Here is a 20762-nt window from a genome sequence, read left to right on the forward strand (position 1 = left end):
TCAGAGTTGGTGACAACTTGCCTCATGCTAGTTCCTTATTTTAAATGGGAATGCACTGTGCTGTATGCTATACACATACTGAAGAAATATGAGTTGGAGTCCCTGTCATTAGAGAGCTTACAGTCTATTCAAAGGCATTATGATTTAAATGGTAACATACACGTATTAGTTCAAGATAACAAGAGAGAGGTATTTCAAGATAACAAGAGAGAGGTACCAATCATAAAGAAGGAATAGTCAGCCAGTTCAGCGTGGGATAAACATAGCTTAGGCAAACTTGTTAAAAGAAGGATTTATCATGGTAGTATTGCCATATAATGAAGTAATAATTTATTGTGGTATGTGCATGTAATACTTTGTTGGGCACTTGGCTGCCCAAGTCATTCCTCATCATTGCAACTCACACATTGGGTTAAAAAAAAAAAAAGTCATTTCCAACATTAGCTAATCTTATCATGAATTCTATTACAATTTATTGTTTCAATGTATGTCTTCATATGACCTTAGAATTTAATATTATAGCCTGAAGTCGATCTGAAATGATCAATTATTGCTTTCTCTAATTCTTCTGAAGAGTTCAATGCAAACTGCTATTTAATGCTCCATCTTTCCAACATATGTTTTAAAAGGATTGTGGAACCTTAGTTTTGTTTTTTGCTTTTTTTTTTAAGCCCCTAGTCTCTTTTATCAGGCAGCTCTCCAACTTGACATTTCTTAAACATTCCTTCTCCAGATTTTTATTGGTGAGATATCCATGTATTTCATAAAGTCAACCAGAGAATCTCTGATTGCCCAGGAGAAAACAATTCTAACCGGAGAGTGCTGTTACCTGAACCCCTTACTCCGAAGGATCGTAAGATTCATAGGTGAGTACAAGAGCACACAGTGTGTACCTGAGATTCCCTCTGGACATATATTTTAATACTGATGGATATTACCATGTACCATTTAGGTGATTCAGGCAAGGGTTGAGGGGCATGAAAGTACACCAATAAAATGAAGGTAGAAACAATCAGATTTCCTGACAAAGTTTTCCCATCCAGTAATTTTGTTTTGCAGAAAACTTAACAAAGTGTGGGAATTCCAATCCATCAGGTTCTTGAAAATGATGCCTTTCCAGAGTTGGAAAACTTGGGAAAGTGTTCATGACAAGGAATAGTTAAGGCATATTCTACTTCCTTCCTTCTAGGACTTCTATAAAAATTACTGGGGTGATATGGATAATGATTCTAGGTATAGGAATGAATGTGTGCATGGGTATAGGTAGAATATAGATCTTGCAGAGTTCATACACAGTAAATACTTGAACAACTATTACAGTCTTCTAATGAGATCCTTCAAATACCTACAGATCAAATCTTCGTGGGAGCCAGGATAAAACTCGCAAAATGTGAATATGGCTGGTATTAAAACAAGACATGATACAATTTAGAACATATAGTACTGACAAATAAGAAAGTGGGGGCCAGCATGCTTTCAGTTCTTTTGGTTATCCTTAATCCTTTCTTTTTTCCTATTGTAGAAAATGGATGAAATTTCCTCAAATCATGAGGAAATGACATCAAAATCAAACATGCAATAACTTCTATGATGGTAGTGAGAATGAAGGAAATAGTAGAGTAGACAGCCTAAGAAAATCTAATGTGAAAGTAGAATCCTTAACATTAAAGTAGTCTTCGGCATTTATTGATGTTATTTGCAGAAATGATCTGTGGAAATCTGCAGGAGGTTCATGGCGCATATACCCTGATCAAAATGGTGTCACTGCTGTCTGGAACACTCATTCCAAACAGTGGTGCTTTGCAAAGATGTTCACAGTTTGATCATTTCCCCGCACAGTAGCTAGATAACAAATCAACAAGGAAGAAAGAGTAAAGAGAATATTTATTATACAGGACACTGGAGTAAACATTTTATATACATTATTTGATTTAGTCCACCCAATGCCCTGTAAAGTAGGTTACAGACCTAATTGTGCAGATGAAGAATCTGACATAAAATGGGATACAGTAACTTTTCCCAAGGTGGGGAAGGGAGAGAGAGAGAAAGAGAGAGAGAGAGAGAGAGGAGAATGCATACACACACACATACACATCTCGGGGAAGAAGATATTATGACTATTGTCTGATCTGTTTCCTGCACATGTAATTAAAGCAAGTTATTTAAAGTACCGGGTTATTAAATTACAATTAAATGGAAGTACCTTTAAAAGTCACTGTTATTTTTACTTGGCAAAGATAAGTCATCCCTATTTGTAAACCACCCTAGCTGGGGCAAAGACCAAAGAAGGGGAATTTTAACTGGCATCTGTCATGTATGTGAGGCTTGCCCTTATGCATTAGGAGGGAAAGTCTTTGTTCACTGAGGGACGTCAGAAGACCCCTACAATCCAGGAATGAATCCCGCAGCTTACCTGTTGTGATACTTGAGATTTCCACTTGAGTTACTGCATTGGGCTGAGTAACTCAAGGAAGACCACTACTAAAGCAGAAATTCGTCACCCCTGGAGGGGCATCAAATTTCCATCTTTATAATCAGTGACACATTGGTCCATTTGGATCTGTCATAAGCTAACAGAGAGCTGGATCCTGGGAGCATAACCGAGGGACATTCAAATGAGATTCAGTTAGAGTTCAGCAGCCTGAGATAGGAAGGGATACGTACTAGGGGAAGGCTGCTAGCGGGGAACAAGTAAACCTTGGAGAATGAAGGAAAACAGCATTGAAAGGAAAGGGGGGTTGCTGGGTAAAGAATCACTTGCTTAATGCTTTCCCTCTTTGTTTTTTGTTTTGTTTTGTTTTGTTTTGTTGTTTTTTGTGGCACCAGGATCTGCCCAGTTGCTTAAATCAAAAACCTAGAAGTCACCCTAAGCCATCTGGGAACTTGTTGGAAATGTAAATTCTTAGGCTTTTTCCCATACCTATTGAATCAGAAAATCTGGGGATGGAGCCTGATAACCTGTGTTGTATGACAAGCCATCCAGGTGATTCTAACGCATGCTAGAGTTTGACAGCCACGGGTTTAGGACACTCCACTTTCGTACCCCGAGATGTAAGTGGTCTCTCTACATCTTGTCTTGCAACTTGATTCCATTCACCCCAGCCTCGCAAAACTGCCATTCATTGACCATTTTGCAGATCTTTCTGGAGGAAAAATATGATCAAGTCATTTCCCTGCCAAAAATTTTTTCAATGCATTCCTAGTGTTTTTAACAGTTGATGCCTTGCCTCAGTTCCTATTCACGGGCTGCTTCTTCTACCCACAATTTCCAATTGCCACCCTCACCATTAAAGCTGACAAGTCCTGCTTATCCTTCAGAATACTACCTGTACATTACCTCTCTACCAATCCAGAGCTGGCTACCACCTCTTCCAGGCCCTCACAGAGCCTTATAACTAAGTTTTTGATAGACACTTAGCACGTTACTGAAATTACTTAAGCCCATTACTCCTGTTAATTTGTGATCCCTTGGAGAGCACAGACTGTATCTTTTTCACTTTGTTCAACAGCATATTGCAAAACGCCTGGGACATAGTTAAGTTTTCGATAAGTTTTTTTTGGAGCAAAGATAAACTCTGTTAAATCAGAGATTTTCCTAATATTTCTTCCATGAATGCTGATTCTTAAATATTCATTTGCCTCCTGTTTAACTTTATTATCACTCTTCAGTTTAGTTCTCGGAAATTAAAAGCAATTTCTAAGAGAAAGTCAGAAAAGTCTATTCTGACTTTTCATAGAATTGGAGATGGAGAGGTGTCTATTTAGAAGACACATAGGTGTCTATTTACCTTGAAAAATGTAACTTATTTTGTCTAAGTATCTGTGAATTCATTTTTTACGTAAGAGAAAAAATACACTACTTAAAGATCTTTTAAATGGAGATGTTTCCTTTGAAAAAATTATAGTAAAATAAGGTAGTAATCGAAATATATTAGAAATATTATTATAAAGAGCTTAACAGTCTTTTTTTCTAGCACACACCAAACTATGTACCATGCAGCTGGCATTCAAAAATGATATCTGTTTCTGCTAACTATTCAACTATTACACTGAAATGGCATGACTCTTCTCTTGCAGTTTTTTGTAATTATTCTAGAATCCATTACAAATAGGATTTCCTGACAAATACAATCAGCTTCACATTGCAAAAGTGGCCAATGAATTAGCAAAATATGTTTAACAAAATAATGCTTTATGCTGTCATGATGAGAAAAAACTTGGGATTCTAATAGATTTCTGGTGAGACTATGTTGTTATACCCTTTCTGCATAGTGATTTGACAGTATATTTCAATATTCTTAAAAATAACTGTCCTTTTAAACCTAAAATTCCACTTCAAATCATCTATACTAAGGAAATGATCAGAAATGAAGATTAATTTTTACGGATTAAAATTGCTTTATCATAACTTAGAAATATCTAATAATACAATTTTTAAAAATAATGCTACCACCCTAAGTTGCAACCTAAGAAAATGGCATTTTTATGAATTGTTAATGAAAGGGGAAATATTCAAGATATAGCATTATGTGAAAATGTCAAAACACTATAAATATCTAATTATTTCAAAATAAAAAGGATATGTTATATAAGTATGTATATGTGGTGTGTGTATATGTATTCGTGTGTATGTGTGTATCTCAGAAAAAAAGTAAAGGGAAATACTAGAAGTTAACTGTTGTCATTTTTTAGTTGTAGGATAATGGATGAATAATCTTTAGTTTTTGCTTTCTATTCTGTATTTCAAATTTTTTATCATGAATATGTATAATTTTAAAATCAGAAAAAGAGCTATACATTTTTTTAAAGGGAGGAGTGGCAATATAAAAGCTATCCAGAAGGATGGTCAAGTTCTTTAACATCGTTTTCAGTGTAGAAAGCAGAGCTCAAAGTGGCACCTTAGCTTCCGAATTCCCTGTCTTCTCTAGTCTGTGTGGCATGAATTTCAACAGACAGGCCCTTGCCCCATTCCACAGATCCACATTAAATTTTAAACGGGAAAATGACAAGAATAGCAAAGTCAAGGGGAAAACATTTAAATTAAACCATGTCCTCCTATAGATAAATGCTAATGTTTTGATTGTGACAGAGAGGATTGAATTTCTCTGATTCCCAAATCCAAAACATTGTTTTTCCCCAAGTTTATCCTTATAAAAAGGATGTCTCACCTTCCAAGCTTTAGGTATAAACCCTCATAGCTAAATTCTTCTACCCATTTCTAAACCATTGTATAATTTCTTAAGTTGTGTATATATGATGTGTGAAGGGAGGAAAGGAATTGGCTGAACTAACAAATTTGACTGACATTTTATAAAAACAAAGTAGTCAATTAGTAACACTAATTAGTAACACTTCTCCCTTTCCTCATTTCTTCCCTCTGCTTCCTTCCTTTCCCTTATACCATTTCCTTTGATATTGCATAAAATTGACCAATAACACACAGATTTAACTTCTCAAGAGAGATAAATCCCTGTACTTCTTTTTCAACAGCAAAGCAAAATAAGGCAGTCACATTTTCCAAAAAATTCATGACGATAAGTCAAATTCTTTTCATTCACAAATATATGTGAGTAAACATATTTTTGTAAACATCAATTATTAAATAGTAATTTTTAATTTAATATTGAAAAATAAGGAATAAGCAGCATTAGAATTCTATGAGGGTTTTTGTGTTGTTTGCCACATAGAAGGAAAAGTAAATTAACTTTCCTTTCCTGAATAACTGCTTTCTTTTGAGTTGAAGAAATAAAATGGATTCAAATGTGACAAGATTACATAGGCTGTCTATTAGCACCTAAAATAGGTTATCACCCAGAAGCTACTTATTATGGGCTTTCCATTTGGAATTGCGTAGTTGCTCCGTAATTACTTCTAATAAAAATTTAATTAAATTCCAAGCAAGTCATAACCACTTAGGTCAGGTGTAAGTATTCAGTAGCACTGGACAGAATAGAAAGTGCCATAGTAAACAGCTAATACATGTAGCAATAATTAATTGCCATAAATTAAGTGTGATTTAAATGAAGCATGAATATTTTAAATGCAGTTTCAAAGGTCACAGTGTTTTATGGTTGTAAAAATTGATACCCTGAGACAACCTTAATGTTGGCCTTTTCAAAAACTAGAAAATCTGTCTCAATTTTGGAAGTCATTTAAATGTACTTTGTCTAAAAGAGACTGTTTGAGTCAATCAGTCCATTTCAGCTGGCATTTACTTTTTCATAATTAAATTATAAACTGGGGGACTGATCGTATTCATTCAACCTTCAGTAAATAATTTGTTGGGCGCGTATCATATGCTAGCCACTGATTAAAGTGTTATGGACATGTTAGTGAACCAAACAAAAAGGGATTTGCCCTCATTGAGTTTATATTCTAGTGGGGGAAGCCAGGCATTAAACAAAATAAGTAAATTATAATGTTTCAGGGAAGATAAGCACTACAGAGAAAAATTTATGTAGAAAAGGGAAGTAAGCGGGTTGTGGAGGAAGATATGCAATTTTAAATGGGGAGGGAGAAGCTATTCTCCAATGAGAGTAGTCTAAAGATGGCATTGACTTCCTAGTAGCAGTACAGGGACCATCGTAGCCAACCAGGTTGGCAACTAGGTCCCCTCCATGTGCTGACCAAGGAAGTTGAGCCTGACCAGGTAGTCTAAAAATAACTTGCAGTGCCTAGGCACCCAGCTAGAAGCTAGACCTTAAAAGAAAAATGTCAAGAGAAAGGCAGAGCATGAGCCTATAAGCAGCTGGAGATATTTCTAGAATTCAGCAACAGGAACCAGAGTTGAAGCTCAGGTATATCAATCAGGAGGAGAAGCCAGGATGGATCTTAGAGAAAAAAATGGAACCCCAATTTCTGGACTGCATAAGTAGCCAAGCCACCAGACTTTGAGACTAAGCTGTGCAGTGCTTCCTACTGGGGATCAGGATTGGCCCTGCGGGTGGGGAACAAGGACACAGGGAGACGAGGAATGCTGAAGCTGGGAGTTTTCATTGATCTAAAAGGCATAACCAGGGATCAGCCTCTGCTCAGATTTCAAGAAGTTGTGATGAGCCTGCTTCTGGTTGTTCTATTCAATGCAGAGAACAAATCTCCTCTTTGAATGTCATCCTCCACGAACCAGAACATTACAGACCTGAACAAGACTCCTGGCCCAGAACTCTAGAGGTTACTCGAATTATCTATAGGAAAGTTATTCAGTCATATGAGACTCTAGTGATCCTTTTCCAAGGGCTCTCCCCAGCACCAGTGTTTAGAGGCTGGTCTCGAAAGGATTGAGCAGACTGCTGCTTTCTCTAGCACTCTGCAGAATTAGCCATTGCAAATTCATAGCACTTCAGTGAACTTATTTTCTGTAAAGCAGAGTTTCTCAAGCTCAGCACTGTTGACTTTTTGAGCCAGATAATTCTTTCCTGTATAAGGGTAGGGGCCTTTCCTGTACATTGTGGGGTGTTTCGTAGCATTCCTGGCGTTTACCTGCCAGATGCCAATCCCACTCTCCTCCCCAACTAGTGACGATCAAAAATGTCTCCAAACATTACAAAATGTCCCCTGCGGTCAGGATCACACTCAGTTGACATTCACTGCTGTAAAGGTTTAAGAAAACAATTATATTTCAAAGACTGTTTTTAAATTTAAAAAATAATAACAAAATTAGGCACAGCGAGGTGCAAACGTACTATCTGAGCATTGGAAATGACTCCCTACAATTGATAAAGGGTAGTTTCAGAGTTTTCTATAATGAAAAAAAACATGGTGTGTGTTTTAGAAACCACTTAAATGATTGCGTTAGAAAATACCAGAATGCATCAAGCAGAGGGCAACAGCCCCAGATTGGTACCAACAGGGCTGGCAGTAGCTCTTTGGGGCTCAAGGTTTGTCTGGTGGGGGGAATGGGAGTAGATTCAGATTGCCGGCTTTAGACACTTATAAACAAAAATCCGAATGGGCAAAATTTGAGGGCTCTTATTTAGAATCAATCTCTCCAGGCTTTGATATGTCTGTTTTTAGATTCCTGGGTAGGTAAGGAATCTCCATATTTAGTGTGAATGTGGGGTATACGTGCTAGACTTCCTTTTCTGTGTCCACAGCCCCCATGCATTTCATTGTAAAATTATCATGGCTTCTGGCAAAGTTTTAGGATTTCTGTCTCTATCAATCAGCGCTTGGATCTACCCTTCCTAGAAGAACTGACAAGCAGATATTTACAGGCTAGCAGGCATAAGAGAGGAGTCAGACATTTGAGAGATAAAGCGCTGAGACGCTGTCCTGAGAAAGGAGTAAAGAAGATATCCCTGTTGAGATAGAATCACATCATCAAGAAATCATGTAATTCTATGCTCCAGGGAAATAGCAATGGATTTGTTTGTTCTTTCATTTGTAAAGCTATTTGGCAGGTTTTCTAGTGGATTACCCACCATCTTTACTAAGTAATTATCCTTCATTTTCACTTATCATGATGAGTAATGACAAGTATAGGACATTTTTTTAAAAACCACCAGCTATAACAGGTACTTTATTAATACAAAGGATGAATAACACCTAGAGTCGAATATTTGTTTGAGGTTGTTAAAATTATAGGGTTCTTGTCTCTTTCCTCTGTTTTAAAAATAATTTTAAAATCAACTTATTTAAAATACTGAGGATATCTACTTCCCTTAATTATAAAAATAATAGTAACTAATATCTATATAGAGCTCACAATTTATAAAATGTTTTTACAACGATTTCTATGATTTGAATAGTAACCCTGCGATATAAAGTAACTCATGTTCAGATTAATTAATTTAAATAAAATCAACACTTAGGATTAAAACCATGTCATCAAGACAAGTAGACAGCTGTCAGCCTTTGGTGTTTTGGCAACGTCTGTGGGAGAAAGAGACCACAAGGATTTTGTGCTGTGAATTCCCGAAATTCACTATCCAAGGAATTCAATTCTGTCAGAAACTTTTTTTTGAAGTATAAGATGATGTTTGATGTGTGTAGATCAATTTGCACTGATGATGTTTGTATTATACTAGAAAAAAAAGGCAGATTCATTGCCAAAGTGGTGAGAAAAGTGCCTCGCTCGATAATGACATATCATAGGTATTCTATCATATTCTTGTTGGAAAACTGTTGGCTAAAACCTGAGGAATTCTTGTTATTTTGTGACAGGTAATACATGCTCTAAATCCTCGCCTCTTCTCAGTGCCTCTGTGGGGCGGGGAGGGGGTCAAGGATGGGGAGGTGCTACCAAACATACAGAGCTAAAGTGCTTTTTCCATGGCCTGGTGCCCACCCATAGCTTTTTTAAGTATATGAAAGTATAAGCTTAGAGGATTATGATTGAGAGTATGGATTTAGAGCCATGCTATTGGTTTTTAATCCAGATTTTCTACTTACAAACCGGGTGAACTTGGTGAAGTTATTCGACCTCTCTGTGTCTCAATTTCCTCATCTGTGAAATACAGAGCTGTGGTAAGAATCAAGAGAAGTAATATTCCAAAGTGTTCAGAACAACACCATTATTTTTATCTTTATTATCTTCTAGTATCCATGGCAGTCTTAATCAAACATCTCCTCGGCTCAATATGTCCTTGCAAGGAAATCAGATGAACATGTTAACTCCAGATAAATATCTTCATTAGGAAACTTCCAGTTTGAATAAGACATGTTAAGGAGAAACCATTTCACCATCTTTTCTTTTCCTAAAGAAACATTTGTTTCCTAAAGGAATGGTCTTTCACAGCTGAATGGAGAACATATTTGCAGCAGCTGAATAACTTTCTCCATTGAAAATGTCCACTGGGGATCTTGATGTGGCAAAAGAAAAGGAAAAAGCGACCTCTATGCGTTTCTTTGTATCTTATGTTCCATTTACAGTGGTGATTTGATGAAAGATGCAATCTAGAATTGAGCTGGTGATTGAGTCAGAATGTGCTTTGAGGAAACTGAACATAAACATTCTTTAGATGTTCCCCTTTTGTTGTCAAAAAATGGCACTGAGACACCCATGCCATTTGCTTGTTACTTGTCTGTGTGGGATAAGGTTTTCATCCATTTTCCCACTAAAACGAAGGCCAGAAACTGATCTGAATATCGGTTTCTTGAATATCACAAACTGTTTCTTGAATATCACAGAGAAAAGCTATCATAAAAGATTCCAAAGCTGGTAAATTTTGAAAATGAGGCATTCGCCACATCACACAACACAATAGTTCTTAAATTGTCTCTTCCATTGCATTGTCTTGCCAGACATAGAAAAAATGAGCAGTCCTTTTTTTGAGATGTTTGAGAAGAGGTTGAGAACATATGCTGAGGAAAGAGTAAGATTTCTTCCCCTTTTCACAGAGTCCTGTTAGCAACCAAACCCAGATAACTTGTTTTTATGTCTGTTTCACTATGCTTTTCTTTAAAGCTCTATGTGTTTGTTTTTTCACATGGAAATGCATAGGAGCCATGCTTCCATGTGCCCACATGTTTATATTTAAACTGACAACTACTGCAGCTTCTCAGATCAGAAAAGGGGACATTTCTCTCAAAGATGTGCATGTCTAAGTAAAACTCGACCCAAATTCATCATGACTTCCAGATTCCTTGTGCTTTGTAAATGGTCCCCATAAGAAGTCTTTCCAAGGTATAGCATGGATGTTAATACTCGAGTTCAAGGTTCTTTTTTTATTCTCATTGCATTGAAAATGTAGAATGCTTTTATTCCAAACTATGATTTATAAGTTTCCTGACTCACATGACATATAAAGCCCCCGTTTTCCATTATTCTCTTTATGTACTAGGTGCCTAGCACATGCTGGGTTTTGTGAAGTTTATAAAAAGAGACATAGTCCCTACAACTTACATGCTAAATGTTTGATGACAACCCTATGTTCAATAGAATCAGGGATGTGAGACCCCCAGTAAGAGTTTAAAAATATGGACAAGTTTCTATCCTCCTTTGTTCTCTTCTCCTGTTAAGCTCCGAAGTTTCTTCAGCAATTCACCCATTGATTCCATAAATAGCTATTAAATGTTTACTATGTGCCAGGATTGAAAATAGGTGCTTGGAGCACACTGTTAAGCAAAAGCAGATATGATCTCTGCTCTGATAGAACTTGTCTATCCTATCATTCTAATCAAAGAGTTAGACATTATTGAATAATCATACAAATGTAAAATTCCTACCAGAACAAGGGGTACCAAAAAAGTGTAATGGTATGATGCTAGTCTAAAATAGAAGTATTTTTTTCAAGACCCCATGTGATATGAGATTATTTCTTCCTTTTCATTCTTTTTTTGTAATAGAGCTATAATTCACCTATAACATTATATTAGTTTCAGGGGTATAACATAATGATTCAATATTTGTATATATTGCAAAATGATCGCTACAGTAAGTCTAGTTAACATCTATCACTATACATAGTTACAAACCTTTTCTTTTCTTGTGATGAAAACTTTTAAGATCTACTCTCTTAGCAAGTTTCAAATATGCAATACAGTCTTTTTTCATTATAATTACTATGCTATACATTGTGTCCCCGTGACTTATTTATTTTATAATTGGAACTTTGTATGTTTTGACCCCCTTCACCGATTTCACCCACCGATTTCATAGCTTCTGGGAACTATCCCCATTCATTCATTCACTCTTAAGTGGGGCAAGATCTATACGCATTCAGGGTTCATCAGCAGACAGAAGTGTGAATTGCTCTTGGCCCACTCTTCAAAGCTTAAGCTTGAGACCAGGTTGCTGTGCACCTCACTGAGTTCAATCCCAAGTTGACAGGCTTTCTCCTAGAGCTCCTCAGCTCCAATGCACTGGCATCTCCTCACACCCCCACCACTGTGAAGATGGAGTGAACACACAGCTACAGTGCCCAGCATGCACTGCTCTCCAGAGCATACGGGTCTGTTTCTCTCAGAAGCGAGATGCCAACACCTATGCCCTGCCACCTCCTGCCTAGTTGTTGTGCAGGAGTGTGTCTCTAAATAGATTCGGAAGGATGATGGAGGAGAGCAGACAGTTTCAGGGAAATATGAAGAGCAGAACTCATCCAATGGAGTGACAACACTCCATTTTTTGTAACTGACACCAATCTCTTTGTCCCAATTCCAGGCTTCTTCTAGCCTCCTGGTCCCCTGAGCATTCTAATGCCCCTCACCTCCTGGGGATGTGGGTATTCACAGCTGCTTACCCTACCCCATGCCAGAATGTATGGGTCTCGTGAGGTGGACCTTGGGCACAACCTGTTTGACCCTCTCTCCATGATTGCTAATTCAGGTGCCCCATTGCTCTGATAACCATACTGAATGGAAAACTTCACTAAATGGCGTGCAGGGCTCCTGAGCCACGTATAGGCTGAGAGGCACAGGACCCACGTCAACTGGATTTCCAAAAATTATTCTGGAGATGTCTATTGTCCTACCCCTGGAGTTTGACAGCCAGCATGAGGCAGGGAGCATGGGAATGCCCGTTTTCTCCATCAGCCAGACCAGTCAGGGTTCTGTCTCCTCCTCAGGTGACAACCTCAGCCACATCCTCACCTGCTCTACGGTTGATTCTGAAACTCAGTGGTCACGTCCTCCAGACTATGGCTTTTAGTCACCCCAGCCAAGCCTTTTCGTAATTCCAAACAAAGCAACAACAATAACAACAAGTGTCTGGAGCACATAGCTCTGGCAAACCGAAAGCACTTCACTTTTAAACTTTTGTGTCTTCTGTAAATCCATTCGGAAATGTAACCAGCTCCCCTAAAACAAGGAACACCATTGAGAGCAGAGCCATAAGATAAACAGAACCTGCCAGCGAGGGTTACAGGAATGAAAAAAAAAAAGTATCTGTTCAAAAATATGATCTCACGTAAAGAATTTTAGACATCAGTTTTAAGGTATCTACACATTTTAAAAACATCTCCTTCGAATCATGTCTTGCAATCCAGAGACCATCAATGGTGTTCCGCCTGACTCTGAAGATAAAGTAGCTATTTTTAGCTTCTGAGCCTTGTGAAATACACACAAGGAGCTCAGAGTTAAGGAACAGGAATGGCTGGGGTTTCTTACCAAAGCCCTGTGTGATCTGACATCGTCTGTGAATCACCACTGCAGGTTCCCACTACCCTTCATTGGCACGGGCTGTGCCAGGTAGATGGATTCCCCAGGCTGCTGCAGTGCCCTTATGAAGCTAGAGCAAACACAGTAGAATGAAATGTGTGGTAAAGCAGATAGATGCTTGTTAGGCTTTGAGCAGAAGTGGACATAATCCAGAGGAGGCAGAAAAGAAGAGGGGAAAGCAACTTTCAGCAGAGATAGCACACGACAGCCGAGAGGAGACCTGCCTGTCAACCAATCACTGAGACTACGGAGCTGGCACGTCAGACACTGAGCCAAGGAGCCTAGACAATCCTTTGTCTCAGAAAGAAGGAACCCTAATTGGAAGCACTTCTGACAAATAAAATGCCAGAAGAAAATGCTGTCACTTTTCCCTTTTCAAATCATAAATTACCCTACTTTCCTGGAAAAGTATGTCTAGACAGACTTATTGCCCCTTGAAAAAAGCTAGAGACCTGCTCTTTGAGAATCTTGCTTGAAGATGTGAAAAAAATGTCTAACCACTCAGATTTTCAGAATGTAAGGGTGAAATTGCCACGAATGATCAATGAATGCCTACTCTCAGAGGTCAGACCCTATGAGAGTGAGCTGGCTGAAGCTATTAAAAGAGCCAGTTCTCATTGTGATAAAGCACATCCTGGCAAAGCCACACACACAAAAAAGAAAATTATAGCCATCAATACAGATCAAAATGAAAATCGGATGAAGTTTTCAGCCAAACTTGTCTCCACTTCTGCTATAATGGATTAACTTTTGGGTGCTGATATCAGCACAATTTGCAGATTCAGGATATTGAAGATGGGAGTCAAAATTGGGTAGAAATTTAATTGAAAGTCTAGCAGACCCTTAGCATTTACAAGGGTTAACACTGCCTCTCCCACTTGCCAACTTCTCCCATAATTGAGCTGCATTTGAAAAATCGGCTTTACCCTTCAAGTGACTTGTACATTCCGTGGCACTGCATAGCCTCTCTTAGTATATTTGGTATATTTAACAGATAATCTATAGATGTTCTGAATAGGCTTTGAAAGAGTTCACAGTGAAGCTTCCTGTAAGGAAATCTGTCTATCCATTTTCAAGCCTAGTGAGGTGAATCCTGTGGAATTTGCCAAAGAACAGATAAAAATCCAGAATATATAGCCTACCCACAGGATTCTCGGCCAAACAGCAGAGTCAGTGTGGCAGAAAGAATAATGCTCTCCTCTCCCAAAAATGCCCATATCCCAATCCCTGGAAACTGTGGATATGATACCTTACATGACAAGAGGGCATTTACAGGTGTAGTTAAATAAGGATCTTGAAATGAGGAGAGTGTCCTGCACTTTGCAGGTGGACCCGATATAATCAAAGGGTCCTTATAAGAGGGAAGCAGGAGAATCAGAGAAGATGTGACAATGAAAGCAGAGGTTATAATGATAGGATTGCTGAAAGGGGTCATGAAACGAGGAATGATGGCATCTTCTAGAAGCTGGAAATGGCAAGGAATGAATTCTACCCTGGAGCTTCCAGAAGGAACACAGCCCTACCTACACTTTGGTTTTAGCTCAGTGAAACGTATTTTGTATTTCTGACCTCCAGGACAGTAAGAAGATAAATTTGTGTTGTTCTAAGCCATCTTGTGAGTGTGGCAATTTGTTACAGCAGCCATAGGAAAATAATACAGTCAACAACATTTGTCTTTAACACCCTTTCTTCTGATTTTCCAACATCAAATGAAACATCCATTTTAATCAAGGTTTCTGGAGTGATCTTTTTTCTCTCTTTGAGGGACCACTCCCTGACAATCTCATTCACTCTCACCTGCCATGATGTTACAGATAACTCCTGCTAGGAGAACTTGCATTTCCAAACAGGACTTCTATAGAAAGAGAACTGATGTTGAGTAACTATTATACTTAGGGCAGGGTACCATGGTGGATATTTTGCACCTATCTTATTTTATCTCTCCAACTCCTTTTAGAAGTATCACTCCCTCCAACCATTTTGTAAAAGGGTACCAAGTTTCAAAGAAGGTAAATAACTTATTCTGTGAATGAGTCACCAAAGGTGGGACTGGAGTCCATGTCTACATGACTCCAAAATCAAGTTCTTCCCATTAGAACATGCTGCTTCTAATTTACTTACACAAAACAATACAATGCTAACAGCAGAATGCCTGCCTCTATTTGGAAGAAATAGTGATTTGGGAGGTAGATACTACTCCCTGGAAAGATAAACGTGAGGAGACAGTTTGACACCGGGGAGGGCCTTTTTGATAATCATCGTGGATGCTCACCGCTGTTTCCTCTCAGGGACAAAACCTATCAACAGTGCATGGCACCATTCCTAATGATTTTAAATCTCCTTATAGGGGTATTTGCGTTTGGACTTTTTGCTACTGACATTTTTGTAAACGCTGGACAAGTGGTCACTGGGCACCTAACACCGTACTTCTTGACGGTATGCAAACCGAACTACACCAGTACAGACTGCCAAGCCCACCACCAGTTCATAAACAATGGGAACATTTGTACTGGAGATCTGGACGTGATAGAAAAGGCTCGGAGATCTTTTCCTTCCAAACACGCTGCTCTGAGCATTTACTCCGCCTTATATGCCACGGTGAGTATGCAAATCTTCCAGCACTCCCAAGTCGAGTTTTGGTTGGCATGTATGTCCCACTGCCCTCCTCACCCCCATTCTTTCATCAATGCCACTTACAGTGATAGTTAAAGTCATGTTACATCATGTTTCTCCTATGGACTATCTCGCTGGTCCCCCACCCCCAACATCCCAATGTAATATCCTGACCTGCCAGAGAATATTAGTTCTGGAAAGAATGTTGACAATCATTTAGTGAAATCTTCCCATTTTACAGATGCAGAAACTGAGACCCAGAGAATTACTAACAACACACAGATAGAGCTGGTACTCAGACACCCGGCACCATGTCTGGGATTCTCTCACTGTCCACAACAACACACTCTGCCAAAGTTTTGGTTGGTTCCAGAGCAGCACACATTTCTTACACCTGCCTACAAATTTGCAGATGTGGGCCTTATATGAATGGTTGCCCCGGCAGTGCAGCAGACCCAGGATAAAGACACAGCTTTCCTCTGCTCCACCTGAAATTCTTCTCCATCACTTTCCCAGGACAGATGCATGATCCTACAAGACCCCCAACACGCAAAAGTTCACTTCTTACTGCTCCCCAGATCACACAGGCTTTGACTGCCCCCACTGAGATATAATGTTCTCTTTAAATTTTTTGCTCTCATCACAGAGAAAATCTAAAGTGCATTGCACATCTTAAAATTCAAGAAGAAACAATGGTGACTCTTATTTTTCTACTCCTTAACTGCATCCATTTGGGAAATGACTTCATTTCACCTTTCTCTGGCATATGCTTCCATAGAACTGAGAGCTAGGGATTAGCTCAAATGCTAGATATCATATGCAATTACCTCTGCAAGAGCGACTGTGCTCAAAACCTCCCCTTTTTCTTACTTCAAATTATTTTATATTCAGGATATGACTAGTCCAGTGATTCTCAATGAAAGGTGAGGAAAGAAGACAGAGGAAAGACCCATTCTTCCCAAAGATTCTGAGCATGCCTTCGACTCCCAGCCCTTCAGGGGCATGTTCCCATCCTCTCCACTGAGAGTGGGCCTCTGATGGAAGAGTATCTGTGCCATTGCCCAGAATACATGCATCCAGGGTGGAAAAAAGTGACTGACTACCACTCTAGTCTCTTTCATAGAATTTAAAATAAATTGCTGAATATTCTCTTTAGAACAAAGGTTCCTTTTGTCCCATTTACAGGATCACATCTATAGGATCAACTTGTCAACCACCAATTATCCAAAATAAGTCTTCCTAGTGTTTCCTTTTAGATCTACTCTTTGATGAATACATCATAAAAGTTATTTCAGCTGCCCTCACATTAAGGAAACTTGGACATAAATAATACAGAAGCTTCAATTTACAAAACAGATCACTTGTAGCTTGGTGAGACTTCTTCGCTTTACAAAAAAAAAAAAAAAGAAAAAATTCGAAAGAAAACTCTGCCAGTTATTTTTTTAAGCAAAGAAGGTAATCTCAGGCACTCAGCATATTTTTTCAATTTTCAAAATATTGATTTGCCCTAAATTATCTCTAACATAAGTTATATGAAGCAATGTACTCTTGCACCTTTTTCTATATTTTGACCAGACTCCTCATTGTTATGTGAAATTAATTTTACACCATTATAAAATTCTGTTACTCAAAATGAACTACTCTCATCAAGTGAGATATAAATTTCTTTGGAGGAGAATGAAGTAAGTAGAGTCGACTTATTCAGAATAGATGCAGCTATAGCACGTTTTCAAGGATTCAGACATGTTCTGATTCAAATCATGCCCTGCAGACAGACAATCATCAGATAAAAACCCGGATGCAAGATTCCAATTGGGCAAATATTTCTGAGCCCCTGTTATATGTGAAGTGCTTTTAGAAATTACTCAACAAAGATTTCCTAACTGCTAGCTAATACTGTGAAGAATATTGACTATCTATAGGCCTCGTGCTCTTAATAATTTGTAATTTTATAGGAAAGATTAATAAAGGTTATAATTAAAAACAATATAGAAGTAAATAAATATACCTGGTATAAATGTTACATTTCTTACGCAGCCTCAGAATGGTATAATAATACGCTCTAATTTATGTAACTCTGATCTAACCACATATAATAAAAAGAATCCCATCATTCTATATTCACACCAGTGTTGAAGCATCATTCTAGGAAATTAACAGTTTCCATTATAATATTGTAAAATGCAATCTATTTGAATTTGTATTTGCTCAAGCCACACAAACACACGACAGACTATAATTTAGTTATCTGCATACTATTTTGCAGGGCTGCAAACTCCATTATCACATTTGTTAAAGAAACGATGGATCAGTAATGCCCTCTACTGGTTTCTTGTAACCATTACCAAGGTGATCAAACAAAGTGTTTACTTATTTGAAAAAGGTACATCTTGCTAACTCTACTCTACCAGGGACACGTTTGATAATTGAGCCGATGAAACTTAAGAGTCTTGCCCAGCTCCTCACAATGAAATAAGAACAGCCGACGTAAACTTAGGCTTCCTAAATTTCAGGTGTCATAAGTTTAATCGTGCTTTACTTAAATCATGTCTTCCCAAGGTTTCATATGTCATGGCACATGCTTTAAAAATGTAATATTGTAAAACACACTGGAGTAAATGAATGGATAGAGCTGATCACAGTTGTTTCAAGGAATGTGGGAATCAGTTTCCCAGCACAACTGAAATCTAGTTGTGTGACACAATGGTTTTGAAGTTCTAATTCAGTCAATTAATTAATCAACACTTTTGTATTCATTCTTTGAAAGTGTGAAGAATCAGCTTGAACTATGGGGGACACAAAAAGTAAATTGGATAGCGACTCACCTACCTGGGCTTCCTCTGCATAAAATTTATTCTCAGAAAAAGTTTGTTTGGTATCTGAGAAACTTATATGGGTTTCCTAATACCCCAAATGATTCTGTAGTTTGTTACATTAAAAACTGCATGTTCTAAATCTGATCATGATTACGTAGTCATTTTTCCTGCCACTATAATTTCTGTTCACATGCCCACCCCAAACACAAAAACACCATGATTAATGTATGCCTCTTCAGCGTTTTTGCTGTGCTCATTTCTTCCCCAAATTCTTCCCTGAGTAGCTCAGGGGAGTTGTTCAACTAGTCAATGTGGTTGCTTTGGCACAGCCGTTGTGTGCATGAGCTGGTGTGTGTGTGTGCATGAGTGTGTGTGCACTGCATGAGGAGGCTGCCTGGTCCAGTCACTCCCCAGTCTCTGTCCTATTGCAGATGTACATCACAAGCACAATCAAAACGAAGAGCAGTCGATTGGCCAAGCCAGTGCTGTGCCTCGGGACCCTCTGCACAGCCTTCTTGACAGGCCTCAACCGGGTCTCTGAGTATCGGAACCACTGCTCCGACGTGATCGCGGGCTTCATCCTGGGCACCGCTGTAGCCCTGTTTCTGGTAGGTCAGCTTACCTTTCTGCCTTTTTCCATCTCATGCCCTCTCAAAGGCTGTCAAAGACCATGGTGAGTCAGGTAACCCAGACTTCACAGTCTAAAACCAGGTTCCCCTCGCCCCAACCTTTTGAGCTGCAATTATTCTCCAAGTATTATGTACCCTTTTGCTGCAAGAATGATTTCTAAAGCACCCTTTCTTTCGGAAATATGATTGTATATTCCCTCTGGGGATCAGGGAGAGGAATTCCCAGAAAATATGGTTTGTTCCATTTCCTTCAACACTGTGTTTGGGACTGAGTCAGGGCCGACTCGTAATTTGGCATATCTTCAAACCATTGCTAAAATATTTCAGAATGTATTGGGAGCAGAAGCTAAATTGCTTAGGGGATGAACAGAGAAAAAAGACCACTGGTGGAAGCAGGCAGCCCTTTCTCCAGCATCCCAAGAGACTCGGCACTGACCTAGACTTGCATATCCCACTCAGAAATATGAAAACCCTCAGCTGACCTCACCCAGACTTTTTAGAAGGCCTCTGTTATTACCCGAACATGCCTCTTGGGCATCTTATTTCTGCCACAAGTAGATTCTCAACCACTTATAATAATATTCCTGGAGGTTAGTTTTGGTTAATACACTTTTCTCCATAGCTTTACATTTCTGACGATATTTCAGTTTCTCTACTAGGCAACTGGCTTTCCTAGGAAATCTCTGACTCTGAGTTGGATTGGAAGAGAAGAGATTAATTTTTATTGTTTTTATTGTTCACATTTTTATTGAGGTATGATAGGTATGTAATAATTGGTGAATAAAGTGTACAATTTGATCAATTTTGACATACAGCTATATCCTTCTCACCCACCCTTCCCTTTCCTCATTCCCAAGCAACCACTGATCTTTTTTCCATCACTCTATATTAGTTTTCCTTTTCTAGGATTTCATATAAATGGAATCATATAGCATGTATTCTTTTTTCTGGCATCTTTCATTTCACATAGTAATTTTGAGATTCATTCTTATTATGGCATGTATCAACAATTCATTCCCTTTTCTTGCTGGGTAGTATTCCATTTCATTCCATATGGGCACTCCATAAAGGTGTAGGGTGTTTTAATAATTCCATTTCATATGGGCACTCCATAAAGGTGTAGGATGTTTTAATAATTTCCAAGGATTTCAAATAGGCCCAAAAGGATTTACAATAAGTCACATGTTATACGTGAAATGAATCCCCTAATAATATTCCAAAAGCTTCCCCTCTGAGACAGAAGCCATCATAGTCTGGATGTCCCTCCTCCCATTCTTCCCTTCCTGGCCTAAAGCACTCATTAAGACTGGCATCTCACATAGATGAATTTCACATTCCTCTGACCTAACTCCACCTTGTCTTATCCCTCCTCCTTGCCCTCCCCAATGTACAAAATACACATATACCTTTCCCAACTGCTAACTCAGAGTTTCCCAATGTATTCACCTGCTAAGATTCACACAGGAAATGCCCATATTTATTCAGAACACTAATTGGGAAGCTCCATTCTAAATCAAAATTATTTTTCATGGATCCAGGCTTTCTTTCTGTAGCAAAAGACAAAGGACTTGCATGCAAATTCTCCCAGGGAAGCCGCAGGAAAAGTGGT

General features: G+C 38.6%; 1 protein-coding gene across 6 annotated transcripts in view; it reads left to right on the forward strand.

Moving 5' to 3' along the window:
* The window catches only part of PLPPR1 (phospholipid phosphatase related 1), a 216109-nt gene that overhangs the window by 186693 nt on the left and 8654 nt on the right, over nucleotides 1-20762 (forward strand). For all 6 annotated transcript variants that reach the window (XM_081067816.1, XM_081067819.1, XM_081067817.1 and 3 more), the window contains exons 4-6: nucleotides 734-866; nucleotides 15443-15693; nucleotides 18956-19132. In XM_081067816.1, the coding sequence (XP_080923942.1) occupies nucleotides 734-866; nucleotides 15443-15693; nucleotides 18956-19132 (561 nt within the window). The remainder of the gene's footprint in view (nucleotides 1-733; nucleotides 867-15442; nucleotides 15694-18955; nucleotides 19133-20762) is intronic.

The sequence above is a fragment of the Rhinolophus hipposideros genome (assembly GCF_964194185.1).
Source record: "Rhinolophus hipposideros genome assembly, chromosome: 11".
Lineage (NCBI taxonomy): Eukaryota > Metazoa > Chordata > Mammalia > Chiroptera > Rhinolophidae > Rhinolophus > Rhinolophus hipposideros.